This window comes from Ischnura elegans, chromosome X, assembly GCF_921293095.1.
Source record: "Ischnura elegans chromosome X, ioIscEleg1.1, whole genome shotgun sequence".
In the NCBI taxonomy this organism is placed as follows: Eukaryota; Metazoa; Arthropoda; class Insecta; order Odonata; family Coenagrionidae; genus Ischnura; species Ischnura elegans.
The window spans coordinates 84,151,626-84,175,631 of record NC_060259.1 but is presented as its reverse complement, the minus strand read 5'-3'; the positions used below and the strand labels follow the sequence as shown (position 1 = coordinate 84,175,631).

Genomic DNA, 24,006 nt, shown 5'->3' with positions numbered 1-24,006 from the left:
AAGTGTCCACCTTCATGTTTAGTGATGTGACTGTGCATATTGCAGCACAGTACAAAAGCAGTTGAAGTTCTTCTATGCTATTGCAGTTCGAAGCTTGATTTGGAAGTATGTTATTATTGATGTATTCCATTATTCGAATCGCTTTATTAGATGTTGTGATCTTTGGAATGTAGGGTCTAAGTGTGGGATCGGTTCCAAAGTATTTCTCCTTTGTTTCATAAAAATTGCGCAAGATAATTTTTTCTTCCTCATTATCACTTCCCTTATCCTGTAATGTAACTGGATCCATCTCTGGAGTTATTTCTCTTTCTTGTTCGATCAAGGTGTTGATACCTTCTGTTGTGCTCACGTTTTCCTGGTTCGCGTTATCACTTTCGATTTGTGCTTTGATTCTATTCAGCTCAAGATTGGAGAGAAGGTTGCGCGTGACTATTGCTCTTCTCCTATCTGCAAGGTTCTGTTCCGAGATTCTACCGGCCAATTCAGAGTGTGCATTTATAAATAACTGTAGCATCCTGGGTCTATATCTTATCAAATCGGTCTCCATTTTAGTACTGATGTAGTAGCAACGCATGACTTCTTCATTGAGGCTAGTAGTCCATTCAATACGTTGCCTCGGTCTACCTGCTTTTGTGGTTGCTTGAGTTCTATCAGGCAAAGCACGTTCAGCAGGAGAGGTAAGTGGTTGTTGGTTTCCCTCAATTTCAGTGGCAGTAGTATTTTCGGGTGTCCCGATGAGTGCCTGCCACAGCGCATTCTCATCACTGGTGGTCCGTATGCTGTCAGGTCCAGCACCAGCTCCAGACCTGCCCTGGCGATCCCCAGGCAGCGACCCTTTCCGAGGCAAATTAATATTCTCCATATCCAAAATGTATGGGTGTAGCTTTTTATACCTACAGCCAGGTTTATAATGCAGCCGGTCCTCACATGGACAACAGACGCTGACCAGGACGCCGCCCAATGTGGGAACAGACACGCCTGGATTTTGGGTTCCGTTTTGGTCCGCGGGTGGTATTTTATTTCCCACCTACCCTGCATATCTGCCGAGCATTCCCCTATCCGCCACCTGGGGACGCGCCCGATGGGGGACGGAAAACCCCACACGGGTTATTATTATTGTTATTATTGTTATTGTTGTTGTTATTATTATTTTCATTATTATTATTACTATCCGTGATAACCTGCTGAGAAGACCATTAGTCCAGGGGCATCTATCCTCCGACACTAAATTTCTCGCTATATTTGCATTTCGTAATATCTGCCAATAAACAACGATTGGTTTAACTTTCAGAATTACGTAAACGACATATATCGCTGATTTAATGAATTATATAGTTTTATGATGTGTGCGAATTGGCACAAAAACATCAGTACATCCAACCCACGTATCCCCGTTGCACCCCCAAAGAAAATGTCTCGCTACGTGCCTGGTGCTACGTTCTTCCGTGGATGGCGGTGAAGCCGGGATTTTTCCAAATGTAATATCAACAGAAGGCTGTTGTCAGCTACTCGTTGCCAAAACCTGATGACTACATTGAAACCCAAAATTTCGATAGTATTAAGGAAACTGGAATTTTTTGCAGAGTATGTACGTATTACTAAGCATCAGATGTGAAGAAGTCAAGACTAACATTAAAATAGGGAAACAGAAACTGGAAGAGTTGAATGCAAGGGAGTATCCAGGATCAAAACCGGAGGGGAACAAGCCGTAGTCATTCAAGTCGTAACATAGAAAAGGTTATGAAATCAAAATTTAAAGGAAATTTTACAGCAATTTAATGGTTTTTAAAATTAAATGTTCGGAAAAATATTATTTGTATTACATGTTTAATACTAATATCACTTTTGTTGGATTTAAAGAAAATTTGTTCAAAAAATTTGTTTTGAGATAAATTTACTTTTTCTTGTGGGGGGGGGTACCCAGAGGGGGGCAGCTGTCTTCCTCTGCCCCCCTCTGGGTACGCCCATGGGTGGATGAATTCTGTTATTTGGGAATCAGGATGACTAGAAGAGTCGGAGAGAAGAGAGGCCTCACGAAAACCTTGACAAGAAGACGAAACAACCTTATGGGCCATATCTTGGTACAGGATGCCATGATGAAGACAATCGTGGAGGGATAAGTAGATGGCAAGAACGGAAAAGAAAGACCTCGAACAAAACATATGGAACAAGTAAAGAAGGATATGAAAGAGAAGAAAGCTGGTGTGAAAAGATTAACTGATAGGAGAATTAAGTGGAGAGCTGAGTCAAACTAATCTCAGGGTTGTTGGCCTGTGATGAAGATAATTATCTTAATGTACTTAAATAAATAGATTTGATAAAAACCTTGACATATCTCCTTCTTTGTAAGATTTTAATCGAATGAAAGTAAAATTTTGTGAAAAATGTGATTCCGGGAATCAAGTCCAAGTGAAAGTGAGTTTTTATTTTTGTAATTTCTCACCCGATAACATAATATCGATTTAATTGGCTTAGAAAATAGTTATCACTGGCTATCTTGAATTTGTTTGGTGTTCAATTATATAAATATCCTCTAAAACCTAGAGATTATAGTTCTGTTCGTTTTGGGTTGTATTTCTCGTAACGTAACTGTATCAAAAGCAGATCAGTTTTCACTTTGTCCCAGCTCACCAGTAACTTCTGGTTACTTTTAATGGGCATTATATTTCGAATATTAATAATTGACTTACCAGTATTTTGTGAATAATATATGAATTTTGTGAATAAATTTTGGGTGTCCTTTTTAGATGAGAAGATTCATTCCAGCTAATTTGTTTTTAAGCGGTATAAATCCAAATAGTTTCGTATTAATTATTTTCCATGTAATTAATAGCAAGATTAAAAACAATAGCTGATTTTCAAAGTCAATCTTTGTTTATTTCATCGTCATAGGGCGTTATTGCGAGCGGTTTCGAAGTTTTTTAGGTCCGCCTGTCGCTTATAAAAACCTTGAAAGTTGTTATATTAGCTATGATCAAAGATGCGCGCTTATGGTCAAGAATTAGATAACATTGCGCTCAAGGCCAATTCTATTGACCGTCATTACCTACAGTGAGTTATTTCTTCTGGCGTGAGCGAAATAATGCCGTTAGATTATTCCGTCTTGAAACTGGCGATTTCTAGCGCGTTTCCCTTATAAATAGAACTTCGTGTGCGAAGGAATCAATTGGTGATGTGATTGTAATTTTGGAGCTTTCATAAATGCTCTTACGACTCTTTTTAAGATAGGCATTCACTTGATCGCGGTCTTCATGACAAGTAACCAGTTGTAAACCTTATGTAACGGGGGTGTTACGTCAGCGAAAAGTTTTGTAAGCATTCCTCGGTCGAACCATATCGAGTCCCACGCTAAGTGTCCATGTCCATGGAAGCCTTGGGCGAGAAATTTGATACTTGATGGCTCCTCTGGCATCCAGACACATGGAGACTGCATGGGGGAGGCCCCAGTCCGTAAAATCTTGATTAGTGCTGCCTCTTCGGACGCATTTTAAACAGTTTTCAAAATTGTTCGCATTGCAACGACGGGTGTATAGCGATCTATTTATTCCCAATATATCAATAGGGTATTCGAAATCCCGAGGAATATCATTGAAAAGGTATAAATTTATAGATCAACTCCTCACGACTATAAATATTAGTTTGCGGTACTAATTATATTTTATTTCACCGTGACACTCGGATCGCTCTGCCCGTCGGCGACGGTGTCGACTTTAGTAAACCCATTCAAATGGGCGGTGGTTGACAAAACATTTAGTGGACGACTGGGGAATCCTCTATTGTAATATTTGTGACCTTACACCTGGAAGCAATCTCGCCGCCACCTCGCTTTCACTTAGATTTAATCCGCCCCAATTCAAAGGCGTGCTTAAAAATATTCGGCGCTTCATCCTCGCAATTTCTTCTAGTCCAAAAACTCTTCGCCTCGAGTCGTGCAATTAATTCTCATCCGCACGGAATCGTCTGGCTTCCGCGCACATGTGTAGAATTGGAAATGGCCTCTTACATAACGCTCACCTTCCGCTCCAGGGTCCGAGGTCGCGCGGTCTGATTGCGCATGCGCCGGACGTCTTCTCCGACGCTCCCCCGCTCCCGTTGCCGTGGACACGAGCTTAGTTTTCTCGGAGAGCAGCTGAGCGGCAGTTTCGTGGTCGTAAAATCTCGAGAAGATGGAACAAGGAGATCCCATCACGGTGACCATCGTTGGCGGTGGACTGGTGAGTGTTATTTCTAGAGGTATTATTCTGTGTTCTTCATCCCGCCACCACCTCACTATCTCCGAGAGTTAGGCGAACCCATTACATGAGCGTGCCTCCAAATATTCGGCGCTTCTTCCTCGAAATTTCTTCAGATCCAAAAACTACTCCCCGGCATCGAGTATTATATCAGTCGTATTCTTCATCTCCGAAAAAGGACAATAATCTTTAAAAGGGCTCGAATCACAGAGACCTAATCCTCTCATTACTACTGCAACCCTCTAGTGAACAGCTTCTATAGTAAATAAGGAGTCACATTTCGAGTAAATTTTACAAAGTTGCCCCCGTACAGAATCGAATACCCTTTCTTACTTCTCAAAAACTTGCCGCGGTCACCCATTTTGTAAAGTTTACGCGTTTACGTATAGTGTCATTATACCAGTACCACGTTTATTTGAGCTTAGATATGAAATATTCATTAAACCATCGAATTATATAACTAGTAATGACCTATATGAAGAAATATCCTTTCACCGCTCTGGTGGTTTCTGCTTCTGAGCGTTTAAGTGTCCCGCGTCTGGACAGAGAACGAACCAAAACATATGAATGTTGAAATTGGAAATTACTTTCACTTTCAACTTTGCCGCGAGAGTAACCGAAGCGTTTGGATAATAAAAATTGTCTTAAGATTCTTATTATTTCTAATCATTCTTCTTATAAAATAATAAAATTTCTTTGTCGGAAACGTTCAGGGATATAAGCTATGAATATGATACTCCTCCAGGCCTTCTTTGTTGCCTTACCGTTGCATAAGGTCGTGTTTCATGAGTTTAACTGCATAAAGTAGCATCTAAATTTTTTTCTTCTACAAAATAATTTTCCGCTGCGTTTATATTCCTCTAGTTTTATTCTTAATTTACCACTTATTTCGTAAGTGGTGCCCGGAGTAACTTATTATATCTTTTCAATTTCATCTACAATTTAAAGTTTTTGTAAGGATGAAGTAACAGTAGACGGCAGGCATTTTTTTTTACCATAGCCATGGAAACGAATGCGAGAAAATGTGGTTATGGTTTAAAAATTACATTGAAACTACTGAAGCTTTGCGTCTACGGTAGTGTTTGCAAATATTTTTCTCTGTTATCATAAAAATTATTCAAAAATAGTTTTTCATAGTAATTATTAGCTAAATTAATTGAGAAAATTTGTTAATAATTCAAAAATCAAATTTGCTAATCAGTAGCCTCACATGTTGAAGACATCTTAGAGGGTGTAATAGTTGGCCAACCGTAGTAAGAAGTAAATCAAGCCCGTCTTTGAATGTACCTCGAAGATGAGTTTTGGCATCATTAGTTTTTACAATTACGAGCCGTATAGCGTGATGAGGTTACGTTTAAGTTAAGAAAAAATTAATAACAACGTGGTACATACTGTCCCAGCTCGTAATATCAGAGTGTATTATCAGATAGGTAAGCCTAATCTAAACTGTAGTATACGACAGTCTGGACACAAATTAATGCAGGCATTAACTCCTTAAAGTTGTACCATTAACACGTAACTAAATTTACATAATTCTGGTTTGGGCAAAATTTATGCTAAGTCGCGGACACAAAAATCCCTCCGCCGAAAACGCTCATAGTCCCCAATTTCGGGCGAATTGGCAATGCCGGTGAACCACGCCTCCGAATCGGAGAACAACATACCCTCTGCGTTGGAAGGGAGGGCCTTTTCTTCGGAGCCGTCGGAAAGGATTATGTAGCTCATCGTTGAATGAAATTGGACCATAAAAGTGAGCTTTGTGATAGGGTACGCACAAGTCTTGGCCTCCGAACGAGGGTGAACTACTCGCGGGGTTGAGTTCCGAAGTATTACGCAGGTATAAGTATTAAAATTTACCAAAGGGCATAGCCGGATAAGAGGGTGAAAAGTCCCCCCTCCGGGATTTTTCCCGTACTTAGGGTATGCGATTTGGGATCAAATAGGACAATCCTACCCACATTTCCATCCCGCTAGAGGCCCACCGGGGCCGGCTAGATCGAATATACGATTTTCACTCTTTTTTAAATATCTCGGTCAAGAAGGCATATTTTTTAATGCAGTTTGCGGAATTTGAAATCTTATTTAATGGAGCAGATTTTGAATTGTTTTCAAGAACTTTGAGCGGGAAAAATCCCAGAGGGGGGACTTTTCACCCTCTTATCCAGCTATGCCCTTTAAAATTTTATAAAAATACGAAGTATTCTGCAGTAAAATTTGTGTTAGTCATTTGCGTCCTCTCTTGTCCGAGAAAAGGAGCCTTGCAAAAGTAAATATCCCCCCAGATTTCACTTTGATGTACTAATGACGTGGTATCACCATATTAGGTGATCATTCGCAGACTGGGACATTTTGACTGATAGGTACGTTACTTGGGACTAAACCCATCTCTGCCCTTCACAGGTTTTTCGGCAAACTCCTCAAGTGTCAAAGATGTTATCTTCACGACGAACAATGAGCCTTCATTACGTCAAAACACATCATAAATAGGGCATTTTAAGCTCAAGATGTTAATGATGATGTAGTTTTGACATAATATACAGTCTGTTTACTCAATGGAGATAACATCGGTGGCACTTGCGGAAACGGCCGTGGCAACCGCTTCTTTCTCGGGTTGAACCATATGAGTGTTGAGGATTTTTTCGCGTGGCTACCAATACAGCTTAATCGCAAGTGCCCTACGGAATATAAATTAAATTTTTTAACAACATGACTGCCTGCTCGAACCATCGTTCTGTCCTGACTTTTCTCATTTCTCGACAAAATCAACCTTATAATTAGTCAACGAGTCATAATTTTAATTTGATTTTATCTTTAAAATATATCTGTTCTACCATAACATCCCTTCCGTTATTCCTCCTCTCTTCCTTCTGTCTTTTATTCCTGTTTCACCCCTAGAACTTTATGCTCCCAGCTATATCCAAACTCGGAATTATGGAATGGCGCGTAGTTGCCGAAACCCAGGCGGATTTTTATGAAATTAGTACGGAATGTAGTATCAGTGTCTGTGTCAACGTGAATAAAGATAGTTTTGTAATTTTCTCGAAACTTTGATTCGAAATCGAATTGGGTTGAAATTTTGATGTTTACTCAACTCAATAATTTCAGCGGATCAGTGTAAGGACTTCTGAAAAGTAATGGGTTGTAAGCTAACATGAATAAGCGTTTTTAACGATCGATATAAATAGTGAATCCGAAACATGGTGCACAAGCCTGTTCAATATTGCTTTTTTGATACGTTTGTTGCCTTTTAAAATATCGCGGAAAAATAACTTCAGCGATGGAAGTAAATATCCTTGACCCTGATTGCATTACGTTCACGCTCCCCAAGGTTTCTTATGAGTTATTGGCGGCACCCTCTCATCATAAAAGCCTCTGTGTTATGTGTAGAAAATTCTCTGTCCTTCCTTAAGCTCTACCATGGTCTAAGGCTTTCATTGAAATAATTTTTTTTAACCATAAGTCAATTTTTTAGGACAATAGAGTGGTTTCCTATTATTTTTTATTGCCTACATCGAAAGATTACTACTTCTGGAGTGCGCATTTCACGCTTTTAGGTTTTTAAATGACGATAGCTATTTTTCGCGATTAAATGAAAAGTGAAAATTTTCAAGTGCGCGAAAACGCGAGGGCTAATTATGAATGGTGGGAAAAGCCCGTGTGACATCATTCTGGTTCCCGCTGCTGCAAAGTGAGGTGACCTTGGGGCTAGGATATGTGTGCAGCTTCGATGCAGGCTGCTAGCGGGTAGCGCTTGGCTTAAATAAGGATTATCAATACCTTATCAAACGAAGGAAACTTTCCGACTAAAGGCAATTTTAACAGGAGATTAACAGATGTTTCCCTGAGCTCTGTGCCACATGCATGCATTGGTAATCTCAGACGATGTAAAACAATTATCTACTCGTATAGAATCTAGGTCCCTGTGACGTAACGTGGAGTGGCATCGCATGGGTGCCAATCTGGCCTTTTTCAAATGAGCTTGAAATTGGCCATTAGCATTCGTCTTAACTGGGATTTCTAAAACCAAATAATTTGTATATTATGCACTAAAGTTGAATGAATACACTAAAGTTGGGTAACGAATCTCAATCAATGCCTTTCGTTTTCTTTGATGAAGGAAACTACCCTATTAGCCCTATCTCGTTAAAGCATCCATAACTGTCGGATTCATTATATGTTTAACGGTTATATATACTTGATTACCTTGGGTGCCAAATTTAGTAATTGTTTTCCATTTTTAATCTTTTAATTAATATTGATGGTGGCCATAAGAAACGCGGGATGAATGGACCTTCAGGCAATAAACATGAAGTGATTCCGAAAATATAACGTCTATTATAAAGACATGCTTAGCCAAATTCAATCCTTAACTGCTTACCATTTGAGGGATGTAATTGGGAATCCCATAGACAATATTTTAGAAAGTGATTATAACCCGAATGATTGGATTTCCTGTATACATATCTGCTTCATGTCATGAAGGCTATTCTGAAGCATAAATTATCTTTTGCAGGCATAGTAAACCTGACCGAAAAAAAGAGAATTTTAATATTTTCATCAATGACGTTGAGGATATTCTAAAAATATGCCCACCGCTTTAAAATACAAGTTGTTTGACGGATTCCTAGTTTGCGATGATAGCGATATTTTAATAATGAAAAGGAGGCCGATTCCAGTGGCGTAGCCATGGCGGATGTCCAGGGGGTCCGAACCCCCCCCCCCCGAAATATAAAAACACAATTATTTTTTCCCATAAAAGGTAACAAAATATTGAAAAATCATGAATTTAAAAATATTTTTTTAGCAAATGAAGTTTTTTTCGATAATGAAAAGCATTAAAATTAGTTTAATACCCTGTACTTTCTAACCTGTTTTTCAAAAATTTCCCCCCTGATTTCGGACCTCCCCGAACTAAATTCTTGGCTATGCCACTGCCTGATTCTGATGTCGAGTTTCGCTCCACCCGGTCTTGAATAGGAGTGATCTCACCCTTGCAAGCTTCATCTCTGTGGTGAAACGTAGTTCTACTGACTGGATACTCACTAAAACCGTTGCGTATGTTTCCGTGGCTATGTTCATGACGAGTGTGCGATTCCAGGTTCAAGAGCCGTTTTTATCGACTGTCATCCAGCTTTGAAGTCAACGAACGCTGCTGAAGAACCCAGCACTATATAGTGATTACTTCCTTACATAATCATTCGAATTAGGGGTTTAATATCTGCCAATTTTTGAGGCTGGTTTTAGCTGAATTTCACCCTCCGATAACACGGTCCGAGCCGATACGATAAGACAAAGTGACCATGAAAATGTTCGTCTTGAGTGGAGTGGGTTCACTCGAGATTGAATAGATGTTTGAGGGGCGAGGTTATGAAGGTCGTCAGCGCTCCTCAGTTGCCGAAAGTGTGAACATCCTGAAAGAACGGATTAATGGCCCTCTTTTTGAACTCGTTTGCCTTATAATATCACTTTTCAAAATAATGGATTTATTGATGCTTTGTGGAAATTATGAACATTAAATATGGCAAATGACGATTATTCGTCGAAATTGACGGTGGACTATATAAATCCGTGTGGTATGTAAATGTTTTGTTTCATTAACCATGTTTGACGTTCCAAGATCTCTTATTGGGGCTTTATTCAATTGATGAACAGTTTGGAAGGCGCATATCTCCTTCTCAACGGGCCATATGTTGTTTTTTTTTGTAACGTAACACTTATCAAACAGTATTTCTATAATTCTAAAGTTCAGTGTACACAATGGGTCTACCCTTGTCAGTGATCGCCTGCGTCTCAATTGCGAATATGAATCTGTGACTGTGACGGAATTGATACTCTTAAGTTGATAATTGATACTCTTAAATTGATGGTCTTAGAAGTAAACTCTGGGAATCAAGCGGATTTTGAGTTGAAAGGAACAAAAATGACTGCATTTTTTTTACGAATTGTAACCTCCATTTTTTACGAATGCTCGACGAACATTTTCAATTGTAACCTCCATTTTTGCTTTGGAGAGTATATTTAGCTAATCTGCTTATTAACTGCAGATGCGACCTCAGTCGTGGAGAAAATGTAGTTAAATATCAATGGGTAATTATCTTTAGGTTAATTTTCTTTTACCCCAGAGAGTTAACCTGTGCTATTTTCCTTTATGCCCATAAGGTTGTCAAAAAAACCTATTCTGGTAATTCGATCTTTCTTGAATTATCGTTATTACTTATTGGTATAAATAATTGTTTCTCCCAGAAGGATATCAACTGCAAATATATAATTTCATTTTTTTATTAAAGTTACTTTTTTTAATGAAAAGTTTGTGGATACGAACACCACCTTGACTTCTTATGTTAGACCTTCTTCAATTTTAGAGTCGTCGAAATTGGGAGCATTAATCGCAATTGCGTTTCTTAATACCGTTGAAATGAACCAGTCACATCGTACCAAGTAAATAAAAAATCCATTTTATTGACGCCTTGTCATATGTAGCCGTATTTTTAGCAAAAATTGAGTAATTTTCTTTCATTGATGGAGCAAACATGTCAATTCAATTTCCTCGGCCATTGGCTTTCAATCCATCCATCTGCTCTGTTAAAATTATTTTAGTAAATATTTTGAGAAAAATACTGATTTTTTTCTTGTTTAATGTTAATGAATAGAGAGATTTTTGGGCATAGAATCAGCAAAGTCAGTGTTGAAGTTGAGCGAAATACCGCTTAGTATTACTTGCTCGGAAAATATGCTTGAAAATGTGAATCTTTGTCGCAATGTAACTCGTGTTTCCATTGTGGATGAGGGAATAAGGGAAGGTTCGATAGGTTTTTTCCTCTGAAGAATTGTGCTTGTGAAGGGATTCAGAAATTTTAGACATAAATTCTCGCTGCCACACTTCTTCAAGGGAAAATTGGCTGAGCATTGTGCCTGCAGCATTTATACACCCCGACTTTGAAAGTGTATTTGGAATGCTGTCAAGGAATATATTGGATTTGGTGGAAGAATTGTTTTTCACTATCACGTATCCGAGGTGATATGGACCGAAGTATCTTCGGATAATCAAGTACTCGGACATTACTTTTAAGTAACATAGCGCATTAGTTAAGGTAAAATATAATTTTTATAGTAAAAGTAATGGCTTTTCATGTTGAAAGCATGGTTTAAAGAACTGTCATTCATTCAGCCCAAAATTGCATTTCTTAAAAAAATTCGGTATATGGTAGGAAATAACAAGTTGCGGCGAAAACAATATTCCTAATTTATTCGTTCCCTTGGAAGTTTTAAAATAAAATAGTTTGAAAGTTGTCGCCCCATTTTCATGAGTTCGTTACGTCATTGGAATTTTCGTTCATTTTCTCGTTCCTAGTACTTTTCACTGATTGAGGGAATTGCTCATAAGAGCGTTAACAACAGCGAACCACTAGAGGACACTGCAGTAGTCCGCAGAGTACCTGAGAAGCAGTGAGCCGCTTGTAATGACCTCATGACGTCATCAATTTACCTGCGAAATGTTTAAGGCTGTTTGTTTTTCGCCGCGAAGATCTCGAGACGTAGGCTACGGGTCGAAAAACGGAAAAATATGGCTCTCTTATTTTTACTTAACTCTTTTCTTAATATTTTTCCTTTCTTAACTCTACCACAATCGACACGAAAATAAATTTAGCGGGAGGGTATACTGACGTTAATCCACGTTGGACTATGTCAAATGTGGTAGCGTGGAGCATAACCTGTTGAGCAGAATTTTGAAAGAACTTTGAATGAAAAATGCAGAAGGAGAGAAGAATTTGCAAATCCAGCGCAATAATTTCTCTTACAAAAACAGGCTCCTAGTGCAAGGACTGGCTCACATGGCTTAATTAAGAATAAATTAGTGAAAAAATATAGAATCTATGGAATCTAAACAACCAAGAACCACCCAGGAGAAGCTCTTCCGGCTGGATCCTGCCGCAAAGTAAAAAAATAAAGAGACATCAACTTGGACTTGGATCAGAGTGAACCATTTGGCATTGGCTTGTTATGTGATCACTTTACCTGCGAAAGGTTTTAGGCTGTTGATTTCTCGCCATGAAGATGATCACGATCTGATGATCCCTTTTTGATAAATTATAATTCCCACCCCCTCGAATGTGTTTTGTGTTCATTGCTCGTACATGCTCTTCGATCTTTCACGGGCGCCCAATAAATAGGGCGGTTTCCTATTATTTTTTTATTGCCTAAATCGAAAGATTATTACTCCTGGAGTAGATATTTCAAGCTTTTAGATTTTGAAACGACGATATCTATTTTTCGCGATGAAATGAAAAGTGAAAAATTTCAAGCGCGCGAAAATGCGACGGCTAAGTATGAATGCTGGGAAAAGCCCGTGTGACGTCATTCTGGTCCCCGCTGTCTCCGTGTGAGGTGACCTTGGGGCGAGGATATGTGCGCCGCTGCGATGCAGGCTGCTAGCAGGTAGCAGAGTACCCTGCCAGCAGGTAGCGCTTGGCCTAAATAAGGATTATTAATACCTTATCAAACGAAGGTAACTTTCCAACCATAGGCAGTTTTAATAGGTGATTATTAAGGAATGTTACCCTGAGCTCTGTGCCTCATGTATGCATTGGTAATCTCAGACGATGTAAAACTCCTATCTACTCGTATATAATCTAGGTCCCTGTGACGTAACGTGGAGTGGCATCGCATGGGTACCAATCTGGCCTTTTTCAAATGCGGTTAAAATTGACCATTGCCATTCGTCTAAACTGGGAATTCTAAAACCAAATTATTTGTATATTATGAATACTCTAATGGTGGGTAACGAATCTCAAACAATGCCTTTCATTTTCTTTGATGAAGGAAACTACCCTATTGGTGTGTGCATCAAGCCCTTCCTACCGTTTCTGTTGCTAGGATACCACGGTACTCCGATTATATCTATCCTATTGTTTTGCTCTCTGTTGTTTGAATTCCTTTTAATAGCGTTGCAGGGGCGTACAGCCTGGGGAGGCATAAGTGAGGAGCATATTTACGTTCGTGTTACTACGTACCTATTTAGTTTTGATGGGAAGCTGAGAATTTGCTTTGAGGGGTGGGTGTAGAGCTGCAATGACGCCCGATGGACAGTGGATGGAAAGTGCAGGGGCGCAGCTAGGAATTGAGGCTGGGGGAGGTTTAGGTGCTACTAAAACTAGGGTGTGTGGGGGGTATGGAATACCCACCAGGATAAGCGGTAGGTGCGAGCTTAATAAATTGGGTAATTTTAAGATAAATGGTTCAAAATGGGGAGTTTTACGGCTTTTTGAGGGATATTTTATTAATACTTACACTATTATATTTGTAATATCAATCCAATAAGTTAAATGGATTTAAGTTAAAAATTTCTCTTAACTCTGGGGGGGGGGGTTTATCCCCCAAAACCCCCCCCTCGCTGCGCCACTGGGAAAGTGGACCTAAGTGACTTTATATAATGTGTTTCCTTGCGGGCGGGCTGCATTCTTCAGTGATCAAGCGCGGGAATACCTCGCCTCTCGTCCGACGTGGGGTGTAGTCCACGGGCAGGTGACGTGGGGGTGGTGGAGCGGTAAGTTCCAGCCCACGCCCGCTGCCACCACAGGGGTATCGGATGACAGCGTGATTCACGAAAATGCCATGTGGTATCGTTCATGGTCTGTCCTCGCTGACCGCAGGAGCGACGGAGCGAACACAGCCATCCCTCTCGTGAGGGCTTGAGTCTCGGTGGAAGCAAGTTTATTTCCCGACGTATTCATATGATGGTGTCCTTACACCTTCCGCCACACGTCTATCCAGGCGGCTGGCGGGGTTGTAGATGTAGATTTTGAAGATGTGCTCTTGAGGCATGCTCATTTTGAAGACGTGCTCATACACAATATATCTCCCCATAGTTGTGTCTTACATTAATTGGTGGTATAATTTAATGATAATAAAATATGGCAAATAAATTATACGAATTTTAATTAAGGGGAGGCTGACAGAATGCTTCTTCAATATTTCATGAAAACCTACCTCAATCGGTGGAATACTTGAATAATAATAGTCGTGTCTATGGAGCAGCCAATAGGCGTGATCTTCATGGGATGCAGAGGTACCCTTGAATATCCGAAAAATATAGCATAAAATGTAAGCTTCAATCCTAAAAATTATAAATCGTAAATAGTGAATACACTAAAATAACCTTAATTTTGTATTAATAATGAATACACAATTATATTATGAATTTATTCATATATTTTCCATCCTCTGGTACAGTAAATTAATTAAATTAGTAAAATTAAGCAATCGCCAACTTTCGTGGTATTTTATCAGCTGTTTATCGCTTTTCCATTTCGTCATTTAGTATTCGTGTTCATTGCCTGATTTCTCAATATCATATAGCAAATTTATTCTTAATAATGTATCCTCGCAGGTCTCTCTAGTCAAAAATGAACAATGACATGTGTGCATAAATATTACTAATAATTTACACTTAAAGTTATAAGTGTTATACTCACTGTGTACTCATTAGCCATTTAGTTCGATTTTTGCTTGCTATTTCTCATAAATATTCATCAACTTCAATTCTATTTCACGAAGTCGCTTCCGGGATACTGCGTAGCGTCTTAATGTACTGATAAGAAGTCATGACGTGAACATGAATATTACTTCAGAAGATTTGTGTTTGCTCAGAAATTGGAGAGCTTATCGGAGTGGAAGAGATAACAAGGCCACGCGAGTTTAAAGACTATTTCCTTTTCAGGAAGGACACGGAAAATCTCAATCCGATTCTTATTTGATATGCAGGATTTAAAAAAACATTTATGAGATTCTAAATGCATGTATATCGGTTTATTACGGTGTATGAAGCATAGATCAGTGCAGTAAAAATAATAATTTTGTACAGTCATGGTCACTGTGATGACATAAAAAATTTCGAAAACTGGCGATTTTACTTGTGGTTAATACCTCATAATGAATGGAAGTCGTGAAAATGCTTTTAAATTATATTTGAAATTCTTTGTGGATTTACTTTTCCGAGGGAAGTTTTTTGTTCCCTTCTCTGTTTGTGATACTGTTCTCCTAACAAGGATTACAGTTTTTACTGGCCTGACTTTCTCCTCGGCGAACTCATGATTGAATTTTTAATGAAAACAGGCTTTAAAAAGGCTCATAAATCAGTTATTTCGCCCGAGTATTTTTGTCATGATGCTAATTGAACTGTGAAAAATGATACCTTAAATTTGATCGGACTCTCCAGTAAGTGGATGAAGCAATTAGCTCAGCGAGAGAGGGAAAAATAGAGGGCGGTGCCTAATAAGTTGGCTCGTCATTACTGCTTCTCGACTTTGAAATGAGGCCTTCCGGCTCTCTCCAAGTTCTTGCATTATTTAACGGTTTAGCTCAGTGCTCAGTGACCTCCGTTGCTTATCTTGTGAGTCACTGGAATGGCGTTCACCCTTGACTTTGTCAGGTTTGTTATTTTGAGATGCTTGAAAAGTCTTTTCTGTGATTTGGATCCCACGCCTCTTCCGCAAGGCCAAACACGTAGGTCGCACACTTTTCATGTTTGTTGGGTTGTGGACAGCATACCATCCGACCCAATTAATTAAAACACGGATTGTAATGAAGGGTGGGTCTTTTTACAAGTTTTGAAATGATTTGTAAATAAAATTTAACCGAATATCATATATAGATACGTGTGACGGTGGATCGTCGCTACCTCACCAATATGAAGAGATAAAAAGTGCCCTATTTGCAGTGTTTTTACGTTTTTACTTAAAATTATGGAAGTACTTTAACCAGTTTCGTGCATTCTTGATCATTCTTAAAAATCACCCGTCTGCTTCACGCGTGTGCTGAAATCTCATAGTAAAAATGGCAAACTTTTCTGTTTCTACTCAGCTTTATTTCCCCAATCGATTTCACCGGGTATGCTTAATTTCCAAGGAGGAGCCAACATTTCATTGAAAATTGCCCTTAGCGCCAAGAAAAAGAAATGGATCAATTTTAACAAATATAAGAAATGAGTAAGCTTGCGGGAAGGTTTTTTGGGTTTTCCAACCGGTATTATTGATGTAGGCGAAATACCCAGATGTCATCGGATAACTAATATTTTACATTAAACTGAGACCGATGTTCAAGAATCAACTTCTTGTTTGAAGATGTTTCAAAATCAACGATTATATTGCAATGATATCCAACTTAACTGTATTCAGTGAATATGGAATAACCCAAGAAGTTCATTTCCTCTCTTTTGCCACCAATGACTTCCTAAATGACGATGAAAAGCATGGATGTTCTTCGAGGGCGCATCACTCTCGCTTGAACGATCGTGTTCTGCATCCGGAAGCATCATTTGTTTCAAATTTCCTTGCGCCATCTTGAAATTTTCACGTAATATAGAGTACATCCTTGTCAATAATACCTTTATCTCGAAAATGAAAACTTTAGCCCTGAGAAAACACTCAGTTAAAGTTTCCTCATTTGAGATTCAGGTGATTATTAACAAGGGTATTACCATGCATACGACGAAACGTTTAAAAATCTAGTGTAAGTAAGAGTCGGATTGAAGTGTTGACTAGAGTGTTGGCTTCCCACCCAGTCGCTCCGAGTTCAAATCCCGGCGGTGACTGAGGTATTTTAGAGACGGCCCAATACCTACTTGAGTGATTAGTAGAAGCCACAAATTACTGCATTCCGTCCGTCGGATGTGACGTTACGCCGTGGTCCTTTTGGAGCCTTTCTTTAAAGGCAGGCTAATACCGACGCCGAGTTTCTCTCCATGCTTCCCTCATGGCGCAAATGGCGTCAACCTTCGATCGCATCCTCCAAATACCATAACATAACATATAGCGTAAGTTTTAAGATAAGTTAAACGTCAACGAATGAGACAGAGCGAGCAGTAGTTATTTTTTTTCCATTCGTGAAAAGGTGTGGTTATATATTTCCCTCGTATTTACAATATGATCCACACTCTACTAAAAAAAACTAAGCCAAGTCCCAATTACTCCACTACTAGTAGTGGAGTAATTGGCTTTGGAGAGGCATGGGTCAGATTCAATAGTACACCGCCCCGAGGTAATAACACAAGAAATATTGATTTATAACATGAATTTATTTAAGAAAAATATGATAATATTTAATATTTGTAACACAAATTTAACGGTCTTTTAGTTTTTTGTTTATTACAATGAAAGGGAAATATCATATTAGATAGGCGAGATGAGAGTTCTGCGGGGCTGCTCCCCTTTAGTTACGCTACTGGTCCACTCCCGCATAATTCTGCCATTTTTCTCCTGATAGGGCATGAGGATAGGCTGAGCATTGGCCTACATGGAAAGCCTACATTTCAGTTCCCGATCCCTGAACAATTGCTTTAAGTTCCCCGCCCAGTGTGTTCCGCTTTACCCTCTAGGATTCCTCTGAGTATGCAGGGGCGAATTTAGCATCAAATTGGAGGGGGGGCCATGACCTGTGCTCGGGGAGTATGGATGATTACCTCCCCGGAAGAGAAGGACGTTCTCCCGTGTAAATTTTTGTACGGAGTACTAGTGCTCTACAATAAATACAACTCAAAATTTTCTCACGTTTGGGAATTTTAGCCATGAATTTGCATATACACTCCCTTTACTCCTTTACAATGATACATAAACTATTAAACTTATAAAAAATTTTAAAAATTGATAAATTTTGGAGAGGTCATGCCTCCGTATCCCCCTCATAAATTGTCTCTGTGTGTATATAATGTATTCAAGATGTTCCACCAGCGTTGTAAAGCAACTGAAAAATCTCTGAAACTTTGCGCAACCAATCTGCAACGCTATGGCATAATGATGTGGCGATGGGTATTGAAGATGCCTGCTGCTCTTAATGGGACATAACGTGTTCTAAACACTTGCTTGTGAGGGGAGGGGCTTGATTTCCGGAGCACTCCCGTGACGTCGAAGCCTTACATAATAGAGCGACGCGACCGGTGGTGGGTATTGCAGACGAGGGATCCATCGACGCGGTGGCCAACAAACTGCTGTCGCGACACGTTACGTAATAATCGGTCGTTGGAGGGTGTTCGACTCTATTTACATGGGAATAAACCCATAGTCATCAGTAATAGTAGCGGGCGTGACTTGGTGGGGATCCTTTGTCGTAGGGGTTGAAGGAATTAAAACTTTGCTGTTTCCACATGGTGTTTTATTCTTGTTTAAGTATACCGGGACTAGCCACGGTGATAACTTTTACGGAGTCTCTCGCAATGCCCAAATTGTGCGACAAATCCACAGGGGAAAAATCATTCGCCTTGACCGGTACTCGAACCCGGATCCCTCGATTTCCGTGTGTTTTATTCTTTCCGGCTATGGTTTCGTTGCAGAATAATTGATAATAATTACACGATAATGATAATCCACCTCGATAATGTTATTCTGTAACAAACCCATAGTCGGAAAGAATAAATCACCATGTCCAATAGCAAAGTTTTAATTCCTTCAACCACAACCGTGAAAATCAGTTGCGAATTAACGATTTCTATCAATTGTGTTTTTCCTGTAATTATGTTGTTGGGAAAACAATAAAAACCAATAAATAAATTTAAAAAATAAAATAATGGCTCAATATTGGTAATATCAATATTGACAATATTAATTAAATTGGCTCAATATTGTTTGCATAACGAACGGTGGATAGGGGCCGGCGCCCCCTGTAACTTCTGGAAAAATTGAAAGGATGGTAATCGTTGAGATTGGCTGTGCAATGAAAGTTTTTGATTCACCACATTACAAACAACGAATAAAAATGATTGATGAAGAGCTGATAACTACTTGTTCTAGCATATAGATGGTGATGGAAAAATCAATTTCAATTAAAATCGAAAATTGAGTTTTCATATTCAAAGATCGAGGAGGTCAATATCGAGCCATTATTTTATTTTTTAAATTTATTTATTGGTTTTTGTTGTTTTCCCAACAATATAATTACAGGAAAAACACAATTGATAGAAAGTATATAAACATAATGCAAAAATACAATCACTGTTTTTTAGAATATAGCACATAAAATTTAGTCGTCATAGCTCATTAACAATATTAGAGCCTTGCAATACTCATATCTTTGTTGAAACAAATTAAGTTCATTACAATATTTATTATATGTCTTACACATTCTATAACGTAATGGTGAATTTTTGCATAATCATGTTTCGCATAATTTAAGTAAAACAAAGAGCATAAAAATTTAAACTCGCCAAACAAAACTGGCATTCACCAATATTGATAATGTCAAATAAATACATGAGACCTTAACATGCCCTCTTATTTCTAAACTTTGACAGTTAAACAGTTTCAACAAGCTTTTATACGGTGCATAATTCTCTTGAGCGAGGTAAACATTGAAACAAATATAATACAAGTACCCAATGAATTTCTTTTGAATTTTTCCAATCTCTTCAATGTATTTTTTGGAATATGGCGCCCAAACCATTGATCCATTTTCTAATTTACTTCTAACAAAAGAGAAATACAGTATTTTCAGAGCTTTGCATGAGTTGGTGTACTTTGATACTCTGTAAACAAAACTCAGAGTTTTACTGGCTGACAAGGTTACATTGAACATATGAGGTACAAATAGGTGAGGTATCTTCGATTTTCGACCCAAATTCGATTTTTCAGCTTCAATCTTGAACATGTCGTTTGATCTAAGCAGCGTTACCACTGGCCTATGGTAAGTTCATCCGTCCCATGAGAAAACATTTTCACTTGGGCTAGTAAAATTTGAAATGCACGCCCTCGATCATCAAGAAAGCATCTCCATCAGTTTATCTCTATCAAAACTTTTAATGAATCAGAATAGTTTCAAGCGGTGATCCTCAAAATTTATGTGCGTGCATTTATAAATTTTTACTGCTTACTGCTGCATATACTTGAAGCATTTTTTCGGATTTTTCATCTATTGGTCAAATGTGTATTTAGAGCGTTTTTCGAATGAATAGTAAACATATTTTACTACATACTGTATTTTTTCAAAAGGGAACCGTCAATTTTTTCGTTACATCGATATTTTGGTTCAAATTTCAATTTTTTGTTGAAAAGTCGAGCTTTTATCTTAAATTAAAAATCGATTTTAACCGACATTTTTCTAAGACCAACTTCAGATGCATAATCGCAGAAGGATATTGCATACCACCAAGGCGCCGGGGAAAGTGATGAGCTAAGAACTCCCCCCGGAGAAAGGTTCTCTGCGATATCTTGCTTGCATTCTACAGCTCAGTCCGCCTTGGTCGCGCTGAACTCATTTCTAGTGCAAAGGTCACGGCCTAGCAGGCAGAATTTATTTCATTATAAAAATTTCCCCAGTTACGCAATGTTGCATTTAACATCATAGGAAGTCGAAGGAATACGAACGATTGTAAATGATTTATATATGGTAAAGTTATAAATGTTGCGTACGTGGGTATGGTTTGCATTTGAACACTACGCTTTATAAATCTAGCTATGAGATTTGTTTGGTCACTTACGTTTGACATAATATTTTTCAAACGAAATTTGTTACCCAAGTCTCATAGCGCAAATAACCATAACTGTCCATCGTCTCCTTTCAACGACATCCCAACTAGGATTTGACTGATTTTGAGTATTTTTAGACTGAAGACAAAAGAGAAGGCTGTTATGTACACAGGAAATTGAAAGAAAGAGAAAGTAATGGATAGGACGAATAGGGTTGGGGTGTATGCCGAGCTGGAGAAATAAACAGTGTTGGAACAAGAAATTGTAACAAGTAATCGACTTATTTGTTGCAATTTCTTTTGCAGTAATTTGTACTGGTAACGATTACATTTTAAGAGAAATTTAATTTTTAATTATAATTTGCTCCTAACGGCGAAAGAGACATCGTTACTTTCGTTGTAATCGTTATTTTCTCGTAATCGGCGGTTAGCTTTACTGATTTCACGATTTAGGCCTACGGATAGTTCGAGTTCCCGAGTGCCATTATTTGCTTGTTTATGTTCAGCTACTCTTACGTTTTAGCCAACTTATGATGGGTACAAAATGTGACACCTCTTGTGTTGTTAGGGTAGTTATGATTGTATGTAACATTGCAACTTTAGCTATTTCTTTGGCTAAAATATTTCACATTTTTACTCCCACATTCGACAGTTGCCAGGTGATCTCTAGGGTGGCCAATCTTACAGGAAGTAATTGTAACTTTAACTGTAGTTTTCGTGATTAATTTTTAAAATGAGTAATATGTACTCGTAGTTGGTTACTTTTTTGCAAAGTAACTGTAAATGAGCCCAGTTACTTATTATCGATACTTTTATCAACACTGATAATAAATATAATCCAGAAAGAGTGACCCCTTATTACGATGCGTTCGAAATACAATGGATTCGGCATAAGATCCAAGCTAATTTTCCACGCGCTTTTGTAACTTGAGTTTCCCATATTTTGTTTCTTCTCGCACATTGTGTCATAAATTGCGTAACTGTACGCCGTATTATGTTAACGAATCACGTTATTAACATTGCAAAATTTTCATGTGCTTGAGCTCTTTAAACTACTGGCATCATCCGAAAATGACGCAGAACGTACGACGGAAATCGCTTTACGATCGTCCCACCGGAAAGAATAAACATCGTAAAGCAGTAGCGGATACAGAAAAAACTCAAGGGGGGGGGGCAAAAGATACCTTGAGTTACCTTTACTTTTATCGTAATAAAAAGTAATCGTCGCATACAAAGTTTAAGAAGTTTTTAATTAAAGTGATCATGTAAAAATACAAGACTTGCCATCTCATGATATAAAAAAGTTACAATTGTGGTTCTGCAATGTTTGGCAATACGGGCGGCCCCACAAAGGGGGGGCGCGCCCTCCATCTGTATCCGCCACTGTCATAAAGAGAGGGTCCACTGTGATAAATATCGCGAGGCATTGGTCGTGAACAAAGCTTTGCAACACCTTCTTCGTAGTATTAAGCCACCAATGACTCTAACAGAATTTTACCGGTGTTTTGAACCTCATCGTCCGTTTAAAAACGCCTCCCTCCTAGCCGCATCTTCATTTCAGTGAAAACATGGATGTCACTTGGCGCTAGGTCGGGAAGCTGGCTTCTTTATTAACCAACCGTATTCGGAAGATTGGTCTGGATTGGGTCAGAATCCTCTCATAAAAAATATGTGAGTAATAAAATATTCAAATAAATTAGCTCCGCTCACTCTAGGGTCCCTCATCCATCTACTTCTACATACTGCATTGCAAGTCACTTCAATAGGCGCGTGGCGGGGGGTGTTAGGACCCTAGTCGTTAAAAAAGGAAAGGTAAAGGTGATAAGATCTAACAAAATTCCACCTAGCATTTATTAAGGTCTTTTTATCCCGAAAAAGAATTCCCATGCCTACTTGTTCGGCAAAATGTTCGTTTCTGTCGGACCTGTAAATATAGTGGGGTTCTGATTTAAGTATACCAGGACTAGCCACGGTGATAACTTTTACGGGAATCACCCGCAATGCACAAATAGGGTGGTTTCCTATTATTTTTTTATTGCCTAAATCGAAAGATTATTACTCCTGGAGTACGAATTTCACGCTTTTAGATTTTTAAATGACGATATCTATTTTCCGTGATTAAATGAAAAGTGAAAATTTTCAAGCGCGCGAAAACGCGACGGCTAAGTATGAATGCTGGGAAAAGCCCTTGTGACGTCATTCTGGTTCCCGCTGCCGCCGTATGAGGTGACCTTGGGGCGTCGATATGTGCGCCGTTGCGATGCAGGCTGCTAGCAGGTAGCAGAGTACCCTGCTAGCAGGTAGCGCTTGGCTTAAATAAGCATTATTAATACCTTATCGAACGAAGGAAACGTTCCGACCATAGGCAGTTTTAATAGGTGATTATTAAGAGATGTTCCCCTGAGCTCTGTGCCTCATGCGTGCATTGGTAATCTCAGACAATTTAAAACTCCTATCTACTCGTACAGAAACTAGGTCCCTGTGACGTCACGTTGAGTGGCATCGTATGTGCGCCAATCTGGCCTTTTTCTAATACAGTTAAAATTGACCATTGCCATTCATCTAAACTAGGATTTCTAAAACCAAATAATTTGTATATTATGAAAACACTAATGGTGGGTAACTAATCGCAATCAATGCCTTTCGTTTTCTTTGATGAAGGAAACTACCCTATTGTGCGAAAAATCCATTGACCGGGTCAAGGCGAATGATTTTTTCCCTGTGGATAGTGGGGTTCTAATATGATATTCTTTGTATCGCTATCAGAAAGATGTATATTCTCAATGGATCAAACAATCATAGCCTAGCGTGCAGCCTCCGAGTCTCTAGCGGCTCACAGCTTATTTTTTTCAACATCTGTGTAACACTTTCTCTACGTCAGTAGCAATTTTTGACGAATCGTGCAGCTTTCGTTTGTATTTTAAATAAGTTCACGGGTAAAGTCTTTCGGCGACGGATGCCTTATGCTAGATGCGTATTCAATGTGTCGTCTGACGAGTGCGAAATATCACCTCCTTTTTTTGCTTTTTCATCCCAAAACTTTCCCATAACACGCTTAAGTCGTAAATAAAAATAGAATAAAAATGATAAAAAAATGCTTTTTCCTTTGCTGATTAGATTTAGGTATTAATACGGCTATTAAAAGATATAGGCGAAAAAGTTTTAGTTTCGTGAGTCTGCCATGTTAATTCAACTCGATGCATGTTGAAACTAATCGATCTTTCAGAGTTATCCTCCCAATTAACTTTTTATTACCTTTGTCACCGAAAATTTAAGATCTCCGCTCCTTACAGTTGTCTGCGAAATCGTGTCAATCACTCAATC

At 38.8% G+C, this 24,006-nt stretch overlaps 1 protein-coding gene across 1 annotated transcript in view; it reads left to right on the top strand.

The window, feature by feature from the left end:
* The first annotated feature begins 4,109 nt into the window (after nt 1–4,109).
* The window catches only part of LOC124171322 (kynurenine 3-monooxygenase), a 38,489-nt gene continuing 18,592 nt past the window's right edge, over nt 4,110–24,006 (top strand). Inside the window, exon 1 of the mRNA XM_046550469.1 lies at nt 4,110–4,214. Within this exon, the coding sequence (XP_046406425.1) occupies nt 4,167–4,214 (48 nt within the window). The 5' untranslated portion in view covers nt 4,110–4,166. The remainder of the gene's footprint in view (nt 4,215–24,006) is intronic.